A 16,270-nucleotide genomic window follows, 5' to 3' on the forward strand; every position below is an offset into this window, starting at 1 on the left:
GATTGCAAATGTGATGCCGTACTTTGATCGTTTCACAAATTCTTGAGAAATCTTTATTTTGCACTGAGAAAAAATAAAATTAAACTGATGCTGTTGCTTTAATAGCATTTTTTTCTCTGTGATAAATGTGCGTTCGCATAATATTTAGAGAGATAGCACTTAAGCAAATACATTTTTTATATCTTGCATTTTTATTATTTTTTATTAATGCTATTTATAAAAGATGCAGTATAATTTAATTCCTTTTAAATTGACTTTATAAATAACATACATGTGTTACATGTGAAATGCGAATATTTCTTTAATTGAATGCTTTTCAATTAAACACAACTCTCTGGAAGCACTAGGCTTTTTTTATATTAAAATTGTAAATATAAAATAACCACAGAAAGTGACTTTTTATAGCTACACTAACAATTATTTGAATAATATTATCGCATGGTTACTCTGCTACTGAGCCATAACTGCTCTTGATCTTTTGAATGAAAATTTATAGATTTATGCGTATATAACTATCCAAAGTAGAGTTAAGTGTGTATATATTTTTGTATATGCCACACAGATTATTATCACACGATTGCATTATTGTTGAGAATTAATCAAACAATGATATCGAATTTACATCATTGATCGCCGTCCTTCGACTTCGCGCTGTATCAGTTTATATTTGATAGAGAGTAATTTATTATGATTTCTTACGCAATGACGATGCTCGATTTACGCTAACGGAATCGCTCTCGTGAGATAATATCCAACATCGTGTTGATCATAATCGACAGTCTGTCGATATAGTTTCAAAAAGAAACGATTACGAGATGTGAATTTAATTATGTTAATTTTTTTTACAATAACTGCAATTTTAATAAAAACTCACGTATTGTCCAAGCCAATACGCTTACTGTGCGAAAACGAAGTTTATTAAAATACCGCGCTCTCCGATAAAGGCGAGTCACGCTTTCTCCTGATTATACTTTCTTTTTTCATTTTTTTTTAAATTGCATTTTTACTCGCAGCTGTTATTACTCGAGCGACTGCACGTAACATCTTGCATCCAAGTGCTACAACTTTCTTTCAGCACAAGGAGTTAAAATGAATCTGCAGATTTTTAGAGATTTAAAGACTCATTGTTAATACTACAATCTTTCACCGCACTTATTGGCTGAAATAATTAAACATTTCTTACATTAATAAAAAAAAAAGTTAAAACGTCTATTTAATATTGATTATTTTAAATAATTCTATAAACATATCTCTATGGTATATTGCGGATGCGATATCGAGAGTGTACAAGCATCATATTATATCATAGACACATCTTGGATTAATATCTTGGATCAAAGTGGCCAATGTTTTTGTGAGTAAAAGGTAGAGAATGATAAATGAAGCGTTCGAGATTAGAGTAGGTTGCATCCATAATTCGTGAAATCCTCTTTCGGCGCTGTCATTTTAGATACTACTTTATATTTTCATTTTAGATGTCGTTCCACATTTAAATTGAATTTTATAAATTTAACATAACTTAATGTATAACGAGACGATTTTAATTTACTACGTTTCTAAGTTAAATGCAGGTGGAAAACATTTTATGAGATGCGTGTCAAAGTTCAGAATCCCAATATCAGAAATGTATATCTGATGATTATAGCAGTTTCCTTTTATATATAGACACACCGTATATACAGAATATATGTCTATATATATCTCCAAATTAAACGTCAAAACTTTGGGATCACGTAGGGAATCAATAAAATAAGAAAAAAGTTCTTTAGAGATTTGCTCGTTTTTGTTTTGCTTTGAAAAAAATTGCAATTTTTTTCTTAAAAGTCTTTATTCGAATTCTTTTTGCATTTTTTACGCGAAAGTCGGATCGAGTGACCAAAGTGGCCAAGGTACTGCTCCTCTACGTTCAATCCATCGTCATGAATAATTTTTGTCTAACCAAACTCAAGACAATACTGCCTTGTCGAGGTATTGTTCAAAATGTTAGCCTGTTGCAGTATTGATTTGTCGATCCGACACTCCTTTGTTTGGAACATGTCTAGCTATGATACAAGCTATCAGTGTTAGATGCAGTGCTTACGAGAGGCTAACGTTTTGAACATTACCTTCATTAAGGAAATGGCATCATAAAAGAAAATAAGAAAATAAGTAATAAATATGTGATAAAATAAAAACTTTTTTGATTGTTTTTTACGACTTTTTTTCATAAAAAAATATGATCCCGACCAAAAATTTGGGTAAAAAAAGGTTTAAAAAAATGTTTTGCAATATTCTCTAAAACGAAGTAAAAACAAGTGAATCTCCAAAAATTTTTGTTTCTCTACGCTCCCGAAGTTTTGACATTTAATTCGGGAACTCTGTATTTACGTACCCAAAGTTTAATGAATATTTTGCCATATCATATGTATCCCATTTGAGCTGTATTAATGCATTTCTTGTCACTGCTGTCTGTGCATGGGATTGCATAACAATGCTTTGTTTGTATTTTGTGAGAAGAAATTTGAAATTATGGACAAATCGGAGTCGCGCATAATACCGCATAATCATGTGGATTAATGGAATTTGTACTGCGACCGATGACCGTACACGACGACCGTATCGAACCGCGTGCGCGCACATAATACGCACGCGTGTATCGCGCGTGTGCTTGACGAGCGTGCCAAACTTGGGATTGACTCGATGTCGACGATGTCAGTTGTGTGGTGGCAGAGCAATATAACGGCCAAAGGGAAAGACATTGCGATCAATAATTATCCTAAAATACATGGACGTGAAATTGTTTAACGAAATGCAATGAAATGCACTGTTTGACATTTTACAATTGGACAGTATTGTATGTTATATGAATTACTTGAAACAACAAGATAGAAAAGTGAAAATGGTAGAATAAAAAGGAAAATTAGAAATTGTAAAATTTTGTTTAAATTAAGAGATTTTTTTGACAAAATGTACAATATGACGAATGAATATAAATTATCTGTAGATAGAAAGAATTTACTTTAACAGTATATTAATAGAACAATATTAAGCTTACACACACACACAAACCAATTTTATAACTTTTAAACTTTAAATAATAATTCAGTATTATGTTATGATATTTTAGTTATTTAATTAGATGATTTTGTAGTTTTGAACGTATCGTTTTATTTTTAATATTACGGTTATATATTTAATTAATTCGTATTGAATAATTAAATGTATTAATTTAATCTATTACATCAAAGGGATAACATTATTTCAGAATTAACGGAACCAAAAGTATATTTATTTTAAGTCGCCGAGAAAATATATTGAAGTATTGAAAAATTTTCTAGAAAGGTTTCATATTTTCTGTGCCGTCTAGACAGAATAAAAATATTGAAAATTGTATGTATGAGAGGTTCGGTTAAGCAACCGTTCAATTATATATCGCCATACGAATTTACGACATGTCACGAGAAACGTCATTCGATTCCGCCAAACATACTCGACAAGCATTGTCAAACACAGAATTCCTGTCGATCCCAGCTGCATCGGGAAAAGAGCGAAAGGATGGAGTACCGATCGATGAACGGAATGACGAAGAAGAAATGTGGAAGGTGTGAAGACAGCAGCTGTGACGTTCGATGCTGGCTTTTTGCGGTGGTCTTTGTAAACCGTCCGCTATCCCGAAAATATCGTGCGCCGCGTTTTAATGAAAAATATTCTCTATCGCTCGATTTCAGGATCGTTCTCGCAATTTCTGCATTTCGATATTTTCTATATTGCCTGAAAAAACGTCGGTCGAATAAATCACGCATCCCGTTTGCATTTTAACCCGTTTCAACGGTATAATTTCAGCGAGATTTATTTTCTCTTTTATATACGGGTTATTCTAAATGGAGTAATAAAGTAATTACGCGTGAAACATTTTTGATCAGTTTGAAATCGATTATTTCTCAATGAAAAAAACGTACATAAAAAAACAATTTTGAAATAAAATAATTAAGCGGAAAAAATTGTATCGAATGAATTTAACTTGCTTGGTATAATTGTTAGTGTCAAAATTGTTTGTATAGCAACAATATTACGCTTGGGTCTCCTATATAATTATTTTGATGACCCAACATACAATTATTTTCTTATCTGTACCTAACTAAATTTTTAGATGTTGTAAAATTGTTCTTTTCGCGGTGGAAACGATCTGTCGCAAAGTTTTTCACTTGAAACCGGCTGCGGAGATCAGTAGTATCTGGATACGTCGAAAATTATACCGTTTTCAATTGCTGATTTATGCCACGATGACGGCGAAAAAGGACCGACTGAATCACAATGTGAAAGAGAAAAGGGACGTGAGCGAGGCCGAACATAGTTTTGCGACATGTCCGTTAAGCCGGAAGCACAAAAAACTCGCAACTCGACTAAGCCCGTCTCCCGAAGAACGATCGTGTCGGTTTCTCTCGTCAATCATCTTACGCGGGTCACCACAGCCAGCTTATATTCTCGCTCCGAAATTTCTTTCACGTCGCGAATTTTTATACCATTGGCTGCCACTTCAATTGATTTAATAGCCGATTACCGTCTGAGAGGAAGTCTAAAAAGACTTGGTGACTTTTTTAATATGTACATAACAGAGTCCTACATTAAGTGTACACACGTGTATTTTATTTATTTATGCATTTTTATTCCGGTGAAATTTTCTATTTCTAGATTTCTAAAATTAATGATATTTTTTTCTTATTCAATAACATTCTTTTTATTTTTACATTTATAACGTAATCCTTTATTTTTTAATGTTATCTTTGAAAAATATTAATTACTACATTAATTTACTGTTTTCTTCGCACATATATCTATTACATATCTTTATTATTCTTTCATTACTTAATCACGCTGATTTTGCAGCAATGAGTAAAACTTTTCGTTCGTTCTCTCTCTTCTTTTTCTTGGCTTTTAAATTGCCGTTTTATTCAGTGCACGCTTATCTCATGGCGATCTATTTTCGCTGGTGCGTTAGTTCAATTCGTAATCCGATGCGGCCGATAGATACGGGTAATTTACCAAGCCGGAGGACAGTTGTTTTCCCCGATTCTCCTCGATTGATTGGCAATTTCGTCGAGCGTACGTGAAATCGATTCGAGCCGCCGTCGTCTAAAGTCAATCGCGCGCTAACGAACGCATAACGACTCCCGATAATCGAATGGATCTCTCGCGTTCTCGTATTTTCCAACCATAGTGGTACGCGAACACCTGATAAATTTTGCCGGGTTGGCCGGGAATTTCGGACTCGACATTTCGATTCGAAACCGCCTATACTCGATAACTTTGGGTTAACTGAAGGTTTTCGATTACGGGTAAATTCGCGAAATCAGTTTCCCTGATTAATTTCGATTTCCCGACAATTCCAGCATTATTCAAGCTTAATCGCACTCGACGCGAAATCGACAAGAAACCCCGATCTCAGCTGACCTCGCATTTTGCACTTTATGAGTTGGAAAAAGAATCATTATTGACTTTTCATTATTGTTACCATTTTTAATTTTCTTAAACTCACCGTGCAGTATATTGTTACAATCTTACGAAATATCTTAGAACGTTTCAAAGTGTGCGTGCGCGCGCGCGTGTGTGTGTATGTGTGTGTGTGTATTATGACGTCAATTAGCTGTAGTTTTGCGCCAAAGTGCGTTTCTTTTCTTCCAAAAACGATGACTTTCCGTTGCTCGCTTTAATCCGCGGAAATGCAAAAACGGCAAGCGCATGCTAAATTGACTGGGCGGGGTCGTTACTTGCCGCTAGATTATCGGACGAAGTTCGGTTCCTGTAAGTTTAGGGCGGGCGTCTCCCATGAAATTAGGTGGCGAGACCCTCGTCCCGTGTTACTAGAGCGTGCCCGAGCAACGCATCAATTTCTTGGCAACTATGTCGTCGGCGGAGATGAATACCAAATTGCTCCGCAAGCTCGACGACAGTCACTTCAAGGATCTGATATTAAGTTTGCCCTTTACATTTGATATTGCCTGAAGTTTCATATTGTTTAAAAAATTGTTTAATACATCAGTTTTGTTTCAATTTCTATTCACTTCCGTGATGTTGGAGTATTTCTTTTTTATTTTTTATTTTAATAAAATAAAGCAAGAATAAAAACACATTGACGTGAGTGAGTGCGTTTATGTGTATTTTACAAATTGTAAAAATCTTACAGTGTGTGTTATTTGGGCGCGTACACACACATCAACACAAACAAACTTTATACTTTTCTCAATTGAAAAACAAATATTATTCTTCATGTTTTTTCCCCGTCAATTCAAAAAATTTATCTCAACGCGAAGTTTATCGAACTATCGAGGATTTTTTCGTTCTTATTTTCATCACGTGCGCAATTCAACATTTTTATCTCAGAGTAAAATTTACGTAAGTCTTGGAATTTTCTTATTTTCATCTTTATTCATAGGATACACTCATTTTATTCATTTTAAAAGTTTCCCGACTTTTCATAATTCCTCTCTTTATTGGATCAAAATTTCTTCCCTCACGCGAAATTCCCGAATCCATGATATTTCCGCTTTTACTTCTAAATTGATCCGAAATGCCGATATTGTCGTCACGGATTCGCGTCGCGGAACGCGTGAAATAATCTTTATACTTTTGGCGTTGGATCCGGTTCGGAAGCGGAACCGGAATCCGGGCTGCCGATGGGAGAGAGGGAGAGAGAAAGAGGCGGAGAGAGGACGACGGGACAAGGATCTGGGATGCGCATGTTCGCTCGCAAGGGCGAAGCGGCGCTATGAACCATTCCGGACGGTTCACATCGCGGCGCGCTGCCACCGCGGCAACACGTTTTCGCGAGTGTGCTCCCGGGGAGATCCCGTGCCGAACGAACAGCTGTTGTTCCTCCACCGTTTCTTCTCGATCTACATTTTATAACTTCCTGAGAGAAGTTACGGAGATATTACGGTGCCGATGAAAAGGCTGGTTGTCCGTAACTTGTAGAACGATCGAATCGCTCAATTTCGGATTCATATGCTCCGGACGTGGCGCAAAACACACTGGCATCGAGGTTTGTGAGTGAGAGACGAGCCGTGAAACGGAGGAAAGCTGGCGAGGCAGATTGTGACGAGGGGGAAGATTTCGGAGCTGCTGGAATTGTTGGTGCTGCGCTGGGCCAGGATGTCGTTCTTCAGGGGTTTGTGGAAGAGCAGCTCGAAGCACAAGAGTGAGTTGAGTTTAGTTTGAGTTTTGAGGTCGCAAGAGACAAGTTTTGAGAGTGAAGGGTTGTGTCAGGCAAATCTTGGAAGACTCGTATTCCAAATAGATAAACAGACGAGCTTTTTCAAGACGGTTAGTCTAATCAAACAAATAGGGTATAAAATGAAATTTTGAAAAAGGGAGGGATGGTCAAGCGCATCTTTCGAAAATTCTCAGCAATATTTTTATACTTTGTAATGCATGTCTACTATCAGCACTCTCACGTTATTTTCGCAGGACAAATTCAACATCCAAGTGATTTGTCGGAAAAAGCTTTCAGATTATTACTTTCCATTTCGTCATTTTTAGCGATCGGATAATTTTTAATCGGAGAATTTTAACGTTAAGGGGAATAATTAAAAAGTTTTAATTTTAAAGCTGATACTCTTAAAAGCAAAATTAAACGTAACGCTATTTGCGTCGCTTATTTGCGATTGAACATGATCGTTAATCGCGAAGCCTGAAGTTTGTCGTATATCTAACAATAAAAACGAAATGCGAAACGCAAGTTGATTGATTTAAGCGGAATATGGCTATCAATTGGAGCAATGCGTTTATAGTGCGATAAAATTTTTGCAATAATTTTTAACCACTTTTGAAATACACTTTTGATTCGATACGCTTTTAGCTAATACTTACAGCTAATCGTTTACCTTACGAAAGATTAGATTGTATATATGCGCGCCACTTATGTTCAATTGTTTATCTGTCTAAACTTTTTTTATGTCTATTTATAGAAGTGACATGTTTACTATGTTTATATTTTATTATTCCATTACTTGCAAATAAAAATTTAAAAATTTAAATGTTGATACTTTTCAGTATTTTTTTTCCTTTATATTGTAAACTTTAAAAAATTGCAAAAGAGAAATTTATCTGAAAATTGTGAACATTGAATTGTAGGATATAAAATAATTATTTCGCAACATCATAATTTATTGAGATATTGATCATATATTTTTGCACGTTGATGAATTGTTTCATATATTTTGTATTGATGAATTAAGCTCTGTGTAAACTCCTGAGAGTAAATTCTTGACAGTAAACTCTTGAGTATATTTATTCTCTTTTATAACGGATAAAAGTATCCATGGAGTTCTAAATAAATAGAAATAAGGTACGATAGAAGTAAAGCTTATCATACTGTAAATATATCGCGCAAATCTTTATTATATAAAAATATATTTCCTACAAATATTAAATATTGTATATTAAATCTCAAAATGATAGTAATAATAAAATAATTTCTTACATGATAAGCATATTAAATTTAAAAAGCAAGTAAAATTTTCCGCAGGCGAATCATACTGTCTACATACATTGGCTTATACTTAACCTTTGGATTCCATTGATTTTAGATGAAGAGAAATCATTTCATATTCATCGTTTGGATTTGCACACGTCGCGTCGTTGTCATACTCATAAACTTTTATGTTTTACATATCTTTTTTGTCAATTTAAAATTATGTATGTTGAAAAAACATTGTTTGAATTATTAAAATTATCTGTAAATAATACTTTTTTATAATTTGTAATTATGAAGTAATTAAAGTCTGATATTGTATTCTAATTTGCAAAATTATAATAATAAAATTATGATACAAATAATAATAGTAATATAATTATATTATAGCCATGCATAAGTATAGACAAAAAAATCACACAGAGAAAAATAATGAGAAGGAAATATACCAATTTAAGCGATAAGGCCATCAAAAGCCTATTGAAAGTGTTAATGACACTATTAAGCTTTTGTTTAGCCGTCACATCCGCGTTTGCGACCTGTGACCCATGTTTTTATGTAAAATCGCCTACTTCTTTAATTTTGATTGCGAGAAACGTAAGCAAGAGCTGTCAGAAAGTACAGTTAAAATGATAAATTTGGCAATAATGGAATATATGATCGTTGCGGCTTTGCTCATTTCGTTGGAGATTTAATTTATTAGCATTTCGCTAGTCTTTTAGAGTAGAGACCTCGCAATAAAGATTTCACGAATGCCATCCTTCTTCGCGGTGGATCCACGTAGTATTCCACTCTCCTGAAACAAAAATTAAACGAGATCGCGTTATACGCTGTCACGGCGATATTGGTAACGTGACTGGCTGGTCCCTCTGCAAGTGATGCTTTCAGCCGGGAAAACTTCCAAAATGACGGATGAAGTATGAATATTGTAGCGTATCGTGTGCCGCGCGCACAAAGAGAGCCGGCTTGATTAATTGAAGGGATCCCCGGGAAAATATTTTACGTGACGCAGATGTCGCGTTTTAATGAAAAAACACATAAAAGGTAGAAGCAGCGATTGATATTGAAATTTACAAAATGAATATTGAAGTATACGCGTGCATGTAATATGTCATATTTAGCGTAATAAAAATTTTACTTGAAACACAAATTGTGTCACACAAATAATTTTTCAGAGAGCTTGTATAAAATTTCTTTAACGCATTTATGTCTTTTTCTCATTGTAACAGAAATATACCTGTCATTTTTTTGCGAGATGCGTCGTTCGTTCAATTTGCCAAAAATTTACATTAATAAAAACGTGGAACGAGACGCTCGCATATGAATACTGCAACCCAATCGCGTTATTTGCGATTACGTATTAAATATACATAATTATGAATTAGAAATTTCCAACCTATATTTTGTTTTCATTATTTATTACAATGTGCCGCTTTTGATGAAAAGATATTAAATTCTGTCCAACAAATCCATAGGACTTAAAAAACGCGAATGAGATATCCGTACGAATATTATAGTATATCGTATTTCCAAGCATACACTTTGTTAATTATGAAATAGATATGTACGAATATTTACCGCTGATTATTTTTTGGTAAAGCGTATCGTATATATTGCTTTACAAAAGCTCGGCTTATTTATCGCTAACAACAAAATTTCACATTTTCCGTAACAAGAAACAAGATGCAAATAACAGTATTGTATTAAATTTGTATTGATATACATTAATAAATGTAAACAAGTTATAATGTTATAATGTTACAAAAGATAAAAAGACAACAGATAAAAGGATGCACAAATAACTCGTAGAATACAAGTCAGCAATTTTTGTTTTCTTATTAATTATTTTAAAAAAATATATAAAAGAGGCAAAATCTAGGTAGATTTACTTACGTACGCGCGCGAATGTATTTTTTGCTCATCTTTGCTTATATGATTTCTTTCTTAATCTAAAATAGCCGCTTCTTCTTATTTCGGTATTTTTGCTAACTTTATTATCGAGATGGACCCATATAGAATTCACGTTTATTAAGATAGCAATAACCGCGCGTTTATCGAGACGATCGAACGCACGGCAATTTTGCAATTTCCCGAGAGCTCGCTCGGCAAGATTAACGGCGACTGTGCGCGGCTGCGAAATGTCGGGAAGTGATAACAGAGAGCCCGCTGTAACAGCAGCAACAGAGCTCGCTGCAGCAACGCAGCGGCGTAGTTAACGCGATTATTCGCAATAAGCGCCGTAATAGAGCCACCTTCAAGATTATGGTAATGCATGCGCCGACTCGCGTTATATAGCCGTAATGTAACCGTCCCTTTACCCGCTGATTATTGATCACATATAATCTGCATAAATCCGACGGGGGTCGTGACTCAATACTGTTGGACCGAAAAGAATGCAGTGCAAATGTCAGATCCGGTTGAGTTTCGCTCAATGAGATTATACGATTATGTCACTGCGTCCAGTCGCTGCCATTTGAGATTACGTTCATGCAAAACACTTCAATTTCGAAAATGATTGGTGATTATTATCCATTATAATTTAGTTGCATTACATGCGAACTATATTCACGCTTTTTATAAGTAGAACGATTTGCTGATGGATGCATCGGACATACGGTACTTGCAAAGTAAAGAAAATTTGGAAAGAGTTAATATTAACATTTCAAATTATGTACATATGAACGTTGAATGAATCAGATTATATTTTTATTTAACAGCGCACATTTATTTACTCTATTAAAAATTAAATTACTTTTTATAACATTAAGAAAAATCTCAATTTTTGTGGAAGTACTTTAAGTATTCAAGATGATTCATACAAAGTTTTATTGTGATTGTTTGGTTATTTTGGGAATAAATAAATAAATTTTATTTATTTTACGGAAGTGGTTTCTGCATCGCAGTGAACCTTTATATAAATCATGTTAAATATTTAAAGTACTTAAATAAAAAATTTACATTTTTTTGTTATTTGTATTTTATTATTAATTTTATTTTTAGTAGAATACATGTTCAAATGCAATATAAAATAATCTGTAATTTTTTCATAATTTTCTTAATATTTTGAGAAATGTACATTCTTAAACTAAAATTGCTAATATATTTTTTGCTTAGCTGTCAGTTCTTACGACAATTATTTAGATAATTATGTGTATAAATTAATTTTTTAAACTACTTTTAATTTTCTTCTCTTAAAATTATGACCGTATATAGTATGTTGGTGCACTATTAAGTGAGTCTTGTTTTTAAATATTTTTGCAATTGCTACAAATGCAATTGTTTTATCAACTTTTACAACATAATGGATATAGTGATTTTAGTTTCTTGTTATAATATTACTGCGAGATTTCCTTAGGGATATGAGGGATCGCCCCGTCGCGCCCCATAAAGCAGTTGCGTCTTCGAAGCTGTTTCTATAGAATATCATGGTAGTAGTCGGTGTTAGTAAATTGCATTGTGTTAGTAAATATGCTCATTTGCAGTTGCTCCATTTAACCGTGAAACATTTTCATGCATTAAATTAGCGTCAGAAAAGAATTTTGACAAATTGTATTTTCTATTCTATTAATTAGAAATTTACACACACACACACACACACACACACACACACAGCCTCAACTAAAAATATTAGGCACCTATACTTCTTTTTCTTGCTCTGGAATTCTTCTAGTTGTATTATTTTTTATTGATTACCGCCATTATATATAAATTATGTATAAAAAAGGATTTTTGAAACAAAAGGTAATTTTCATTTTAATTTCTGTGTTTAAATTTCCCTCTAATTAAAAAAATATATAAAAATATAAATGCGTATAACACATTTGATGAAGGTTGTATATAGTTTTTGAGATGTGTTAGACGAATTATTTTACTTTTCTGTCACATTTTATAGTACTTTACCAAATTATACATGTATATGTACAAAAATACTGTAGGAATATATACATCGCAGATAAAAATTTATTTCGAAAAATCAACGACGCTTTTGGTGCAAATATATTAAATATGGCATTTTGAACATGCGAGAAAAATAGAAATACTCTACAATTTTCGTGTAATAATTTTTCTACACATAACATATACGCTTGTTTCAAATTGTATAAAATTGTATAACTTCCAGTTATAAATTCTAACGTAAAAAGAACATATCTCTTCTCCCCCTACTAAATGCATACAACGTAGTTTTCTCTTTGGTAACTTCTGAAGTTTACCGCTAGGCTTTGGTCCCATTCCGTACAATTTAATGTCAACGTCACCTGCATTCTGGATAATCAAATGTCAGCACGATGAACGATGCATGAATATTCCTTCCGCCGCATTCAATTGCCTCATCAGATTGGCAAGTGCTTTGTAAACGGACTGTTAATGTTCTCGTGAATATCGCTGTGTAATCAGATGCTCTCCGAGTCACGTATTAATGCATTGACAATGTAACGGTTCATTTTCAAAGAGAATACGCGATTATCGCGAAGAAACGTGATTCTGGTAGAGGAGATGCGTCGGAAACAATGTGTGGCGCAAATGAACGCAATTAAATGCAAGTTTTTTTTTATTGAACGCCTCTGAAGAACGATGGTGATCAAACTTTGTCGCGGCCTAGTTACTACAGTTCAAACTGTAACGTTGCTTTTAAAAATGGTAATATAATACATTTTATTGTTCGTTTCGATTACTTTTTGTTAAAATAAGTTACCATTCTGCATATCGCACATCTGTATCAATGTGTAACGCGATATATACAAGTGGAGAGCAGCGCGGACCAGCAATTATAATGAACTTGCTGCAGCAGCTCTATTCCGCGCCGTGTTATCTCAAGGATCGTTCACGGAACGAAAAACACGCGCCACCGCTCGTTCCGATCTAACGATGAATATCCCGGAGAAATGGCTAATAATACACCGAGTGCCCGTATTCGCGGCACGTACTTAATGCTAAACGCGCTCGTTTGATTCTCTCCTTATTCGTTCTCCAGGATCGCGACGTTATCGTGGATCTTTTATCTCCGTCGGGATAGTGAAAATATATTTCACGTTAAACGCGTAGTTTGGATATTTATAGGATCGGAAAGAGTTGGTAGTCACAAATGGGAAGTTTCCGCTTTTTGGCGCGTGTGCTGGATAGTAAAAGATTATTTGCAGAGTAATAAAAAAGGGAGGTACCTTTCTCTGCCCCTCGAAGGTGTATGATTTTTAAACGTTTTATCGCGCACATCGCTCTGCACGTATTTTACAAATGTGCGAAATAAATTGTTAAAAATTTGCGAAAAGTATCAATTAAAATTGTGATACAGTTCCAGACGTTAAACATGCATGTAAATGTATCGTAATTCTATGATAATAATGATTGCTGAGAGAAAGCGAAGAAGATACGGAATGTTGCGCCTTTATGCCATAATTCCACTGTGAAAGGAGAATAAAGCGCAGTTCACGTTTCACTACATTCACAATAAAACTGAGAGCGCCGCTTTTATTACTACCTCTTTATGACAATTGCATTCACACAATTCTTCTTTCAAGAATGTTTATTAATTCGAAAATAAGAGCGAGAGGAAGGGGGAGGGGAGCTATTGTTCAAACTGTAAAGTTGCTTTTAAAAATGGTAATATAATACATTTTATTGTTCGTTTCGATTACTTTTTGTTAAAATAACAGTATACATAATTACCAATATATAATTCGTATGTAATTAGCAATAATTATTGGAAAGAGGGTAAAATGTTTTGCGACATTAATCAATGTCATTTAATCGCGTGGATTTATAGAATGTCAAAAAATTGTGAACAAGATATGACAGAAAAGGAAAGAAAGAGAGAGAAATCGCGGAAATGAGGAAAATGGTTTATAGATACACATGTGTTACGCTCATATATCACATCTCAAATGATAAAACATGTTCCGGAGAAACATTACATGAGCGTGACGTTGTGTTTCGCATTAGCCTAAAAAAAAAAGTGATGCGACGGAGGACGCGTATTCTGTTTTAAATTTCACGCGTTGTTGTTGCTGACACGCAGATGGACAAAGTATACTTTTCAGATCTTGTTATACTGTTGTTTTATTGCATCTTGTATAAAGGTTAGTTGTTATCCGTGTAACCGTTCAAAATTGTATATTTTGTATTTAATATTGTCTCTCTTTGTATGTCAATTAATGCACTGACTCGTAGTGAATTTTGATGAAGTTTTTAACCGGAATTTTTGATGATCGATATAACGGTCGTTAAAAATTTTCAGGTTAGTCTTTCAACGTTGAAAACTCATTACTTTCTGAATTACGTATTACATCAAAATGTGAGAGTGAAAGAGGGCGAAAGAAAGAAGATTATTTAATATTAAACGTTTTGCTGGAGTTAAATTGAAATTTTTTACAGATATTTTAATTTTGTTCATTGGCAATATTAATGGAATTTTACGGCTTAGTTAGCGAAACATTAAAAAAAAATTTAGAATGATCGATATATTTTGAGAACGTCACATACCGACATTCAATGTATTTTGTAACGAATAACATTGCAAAATGCTTGCGTGCGTTTTGAGAGAGTTTTGCACATTTTCCTGCGGAAATTAACCGGCGCGTTTTTCGCGTCTCAGTAATCCATCGGGATTCCCGGTAATGCTGCAGCAGATGCTTTCCGATGTCGAATCTATATCGAGATTATCGAGTGCACGTCCGTTTCCATTTTGGTGATATATAATTTGTTTCATTGGACGTAACCGTATTTCGTGTTACGTCACAGCGTTAAAAGCCGATATTTAATGCGATCGGAAGAATGCGTGCGTGGTTAGTATGAAAGGAATAGGTACATGTGTGATGCGTATCACGGTATCGAAGGTATTAAAATTGCTAGCTAGGACAAAAAATTAATAAAGAATATCATCTGTGCCAAATCAAAGTTGTGCAATGTTTTAAATAAAATATATTATTATAAAACGAATGATTATTTTTATATTGAATCAGTTAATTTTTAATTTAATATTTGTCTTGGGAAACGAAAAGACAAGGGTAGGAATGACTCAGATTATTGAGTAATTCAGAAATAATTATTGAAATTTACGCAAATTATATTAAAAATTTGCAAACAAAAATGTAATCATAATCGGCGACAATTTCTGATTCGTTCCGTGCATTTCGCGAGGAATATAATAACAGCGTGGACCGTCGTGGAATAAACTCGTAGCCGGTTTCGACCGCCCCGTTACGTGTAAAGTATCACTCGATAACTATAAACGGAGAACTGACGTTAACAGTCTCACTCTTTTTCTCTCTCTTTCTCTCTCTCTCTCCCTTTTTCATTTGCGTCGCAGTAAAATTGCCGTGTACCAGTCGCGCGCTTTTTGCGACGATGTTTTACGACCGCGGTAGCCTGCCAATAGAGCATGGTAATAGAGACACGTTGTACAGTGCAGCAGGTGCTCTTCGATGTTGCGAGATGATATCGAGGGGAACCTGTCTGTCTCCCTTCACAATGGGACGCATTAATCTACCACACTGTCAGTTCTACATATTTTGCTAGCCTAACGCGCACGTAGAATATTGTTTTTCACAATCCGCGCACCACAAGCACAAAGATTTTATAATGAAAACGAAAATAATTAAAGTAATAGCATTTTTTAATAACGCATTAATTATCGCTTTTTTTATTATCGATATAAAGCTACTTTATACTTATATTTATTCTTTGTCTTGATATATCATTTATGAAGTTGGTTTTAACTGCAAAGTAAATTAAATTTTGAGTATGCACACTTACATGTTTGTATTAATAAATATCAAGTATTAATTTATAATAAATCGTGAAATTATTGATGAGGCACCTCTCGAC

General features: G+C 34.1%; 1 protein-coding gene across 3 annotated transcripts in view; it reads left to right on the plus strand.

The window, feature by feature from the left end:
* LOC105195968 (low density lipoprotein receptor adapter protein 1) overlaps positions 1 to 16,270 on the plus strand; it is an 88,182-nt gene that overhangs the window by 32,285 nt on the left and 39,627 nt on the right. Inside the window, exon 1 of one of the 3 annotated variants that reach the window (XM_011161642.3) lies at positions 6,743 to 7,174. The exons of the other annotated variants lie outside the window; for them this stretch is intronic. Coding sequence (XP_011159944.1) covers positions 7,129 to 7,174 — 46 coding nt within the window. The 5' untranslated portion in view covers positions 6,743 to 7,128. Of the gene's footprint in view, positions 1 to 6,742; positions 7,175 to 16,270 lie in introns of those variants that run through there. 3 annotated transcript variants of the gene reach the window in all.

Source organism: Solenopsis invicta, chromosome 12 (genome assembly GCF_016802725.1).
Source record: "Solenopsis invicta isolate M01_SB chromosome 12, UNIL_Sinv_3.0, whole genome shotgun sequence".
NCBI lineage: Eukaryota > Metazoa > Arthropoda > Insecta > Hymenoptera > Formicidae > Solenopsis > Solenopsis invicta.